The following is a 3,432-nucleotide window of genomic DNA, read 5'->3' on the forward strand; positions in this document are numbered from 1 at the left end:
TAAATAACTTTAAATAACTTACCAACAAGTACGTGATTTTTTAAGGTACTGGCCTAGCAAACTTATTCTTCAGACAGACGCAGGCTGTGTGTCACCATTCATTCATTCATTCATTCCATGTATTTTGCACAAAACAAAATTCCTGGGCCTGGATTCTGCTTCTGGTTTTTGTGTCACTGACACAAAGTTTTCATCTGCTTACAGAAGCCAGAATTCAGAGGTTTGTTACCTATCTGGAGCAAAATCTCAGCTAAGACATCCAAGCACTGGAATATGAATTTGTGAGTGTATGCCAGAGTTCTAGCATTTTTAATTCATCTGTTAGTGAAAAAAAGGGAGAAACCTGAAAATTCTCAGTATTTTTTCAGCATCTGTTATGAAATATGATTCATCAACGAGTGTTCCTTTTTGTGCTTCCTTAACTGATAATAGTGAAATTTCCTTGTGTATTGTTCGGTATGTTCTTATCGTGTGTCAGTACAACCAAGTGAACTTGTTTTTCTATAGCCTAATTTGTTGACAAATTGAGAAGAGAAAAAGTATGTGTGCAATCTGGCAGCAGTAACTCAATGTAAGTCCTTTGACTGGAAAGATTTTTGAACCTTACACAGCACCTTTTAAGGTGATACTGTTGCTCTTATTCTTTAAAAATGTATGCAGGCTTTGTGTGGGAATGTAACCGTTAGCCCTTGTAAGCATTTGTAGAGCTCACAAGATTCTTGCTTAAATTATAAGTGTAAATGAAAACATTGTATTTCTACAGTATTTTGGAGATTCAAAGAACTGTGGCAGTGTTTCATTGCTAATTGTTATCACTAATATTTACCAAGTAACATCTCTGGGTGTAAGACAGTATGAACACATGGTAATGCTGCAAAGACAAAGAAGATCCCGTTCGCATGCAGCAAGTGAGATAGCAGTGGAAGTCATTTATTACTTCTTATAGCTTGGTTAGTGGTTTAAAAGCTCATTTAAATACTGTGAATACTTCAGGGTATTTGAGGTTCAGATTAGTTTTTTTTGTGTGTGTTTGAAGAGAAACTGCAGATTGTTCCTGTGTGTTTGTAGGACAATCTGCCATCTAGCAGACCCTGTCTATAGGTTATCTAAGTTCTTTGTCCTATGAGCTCAAGTCCAGGCATAAGAGTGATGGTTCACCTATTTATCCCTGCTGAACATTTCACTTCCTTCTGGTTTTCTTTAAGCTTCTGTAGCTGTTGCTAGAGGTAGTGAGCACCTTTCAATCATTGCTCCTGTTTCAGATATGGAGAGTTAGGTGGCTACAAAAGTCTGTAATGGAACCCAGGTGTTCCGGTTATTACTTTCTTGACGCTTAATGCAAGAATGAAGAATCAAGCCAACAACTATATAGTAGTAGAAAGAAAAACAGATTTTTAATGCAGAACTCCCATATGGCAGTACATATTTGCATTCAGACGGTAAATTATTTTATTGCATCCAAAAAGTGAGTGAGAATGATGGTATGTGTTCTGCTCTCTTTAAGTTATCTGCATATAACTGTGCTGTAGCAACTCATCAACAGCATTAATTTAGCCTCACACAGACATCCCTTAATGGGATTGTTGTGTATGAGAGAATTATGTGGGTGATGGAGGTAATGGGGGAGACTAGTGCCAAAAGCAAGAAGGACAGGAGCTTGTGTCGGCTTAGAGAAACTGGTACATCTTGCCACCTTTCACATAAGTCTCTCAGATGGCACAGCAGTTCCTGCCAGCTCTGGCCTTTTCTGCTTTGCTTCCTCGCACAGCCTGCACATCTGTCTTCACAGTCTTTCTGGGCGCTTTCTGGGTTACATTATAAATGCATGCCTCCAGCATTTCCCTATGAATAACCTGTACTCACAGCATGTGTTTTGCTTTCCAGTGGGCCCAAGCGCTATGACTGGACTGGACGGAATTGGGTATATTCTCATGATAGAGTATCCCTTCATGAACTACTATCAAAAGAATTTTCAGCAGCATTAAAAACTAAATTGGATTTATCCTGCTTAATATATTCTGGAAAAGAAGATACTTGATGATGTGCCACCTCATGCAAGTTTAAAGACTTTAACCACCAGTGCTTCCTTGGTTTCTGAGTACCTGAGCTTATTTCTGTTGTTGTTTTCTTGACATCACTATGTGCAAGAACATGAAAATAATATATTTTTTCTCTAGCATTCAGTCTTTGAGTTTCTCTGATGCAGCTTGAATGTGTACCCATGCAGTACAGGTCGATGTCCATTCATTCCCATCACTGCATTTTCTACTTTCTTACTGTTGAAATCAACTGCAGTCCTGTTTGAATGTAAGGACTGGCATCGGGTGACCTCTGCCCAGTGCACAAAAGCAAAATTTTTTTGTGAGATATTAACCCTAAACAAGAAATGTCTGTGAATCACAATGATGTAAGTTATGGTACTGTGATGCATTGTATTAAAATTTGCAGCTATTGATAAGGTTTTAGTGTTAGTGCAAGCAAATAATGCAGGGAAGTCAAATTGAACACGTCATACAGAAAATGACTGTGGCAGAGGAGAATTTTTTGTTTTGCAAGATGGATGTAATTTTTCTCTCAGTATTGCAGAACTTGCTCACTTCTCCAAGTTCTATATTCTTTGACATTGGGATATTTTTCTGAGCAAAATTACCTACAGGTCTCTGTGTTTGTAAGCATCATGTGACTGAAAAAGGCTGGTGTGCAGTGTTAAAGCTGTGCAGCAATCTCTCTGCCAACACTTTATTCTCTTCCTGTGATTTTTTTTCTTCCTGTTTCTACTCTTCATAGAGCAAAAAAGATGTAATTTATTGCCTATGTGTTAGTTGGTAAATGGAGATTCTGTCATGCTAGCTAGCAAAAATTTCCACTGCTGCATTTCTTAAGTAAGTGGGCTTGGATTTTCATGACGATGCAACATGGAAACATTTAAAAGCTTTTACATGTTTTGAACCTCGAGAATGCTTTAACACTTGCAGTGTCGCATTATTGCCACTGACTGTTTTTAATTGCCTTTAAAATGGAAGCACAGTTGTTGACTGATTACTGTGATAACATAAAGTATTTTTTCATTGTATTATAAGTATATGGTGTAAGATATTTCAATGCAAGTTACTTTCCTTGCTCATTCTGACACTTCTGATTAGCTTGTCTGGATGCTTTTGGCTAGATAGAATTTTACACATGCCATTAATTCCAGATAGCATCATTGCCCTGTACTTGCATTTGAAGTGTATGTTGTTCCAACTATTTCTCACCATGAATTAAATAGAGAGTACCAGGAACAGGATAATGATTGATTGTGCAGACTGTGATCATGTGAATTGTGCAAATTGTTAAACAAACTGCTTGGTTTTTAAATCAAAATAAGAAAAAGCCAGTATTATCTGAAATAGAAGTTACTGAATGATTCACAACTGGTATGTAAGATTTTTT

General features: G+C 37.3%; 1 protein-coding gene across 1 annotated transcript in view; it reads left to right on the top strand.

Moving 5' to 3' along the window:
* The window catches only part of FXN (frataxin), a gene marked incomplete at its 5' end in the record, with an annotated part of 8,912 nt that extends 5,839 nt beyond the window's left edge, over positions 1 to 3,073 (top strand). Inside the window, one exon of the mRNA XM_010725717.3 lies at positions 1,885 to 3,073. Within this exon, the coding sequence (XP_010724019.2) occupies positions 1,885 to 2,038 (154 nt within the window). The remainder of the gene's footprint in view (positions 1 to 1,884) is intronic.
* Positions 3,074 to 3,432: the final 359 nt, after the last annotated feature.

This window comes from Meleagris gallopavo, chromosome Z (assembly GCF_000146605.3).
Source record: "Meleagris gallopavo isolate NT-WF06-2002-E0010 breed Aviagen turkey brand Nicholas breeding stock chromosome Z, Turkey_5.1, whole genome shotgun sequence".
Taxonomy (NCBI): domain Eukaryota; kingdom Metazoa; phylum Chordata; class Aves; order Galliformes; family Phasianidae; genus Meleagris; species Meleagris gallopavo.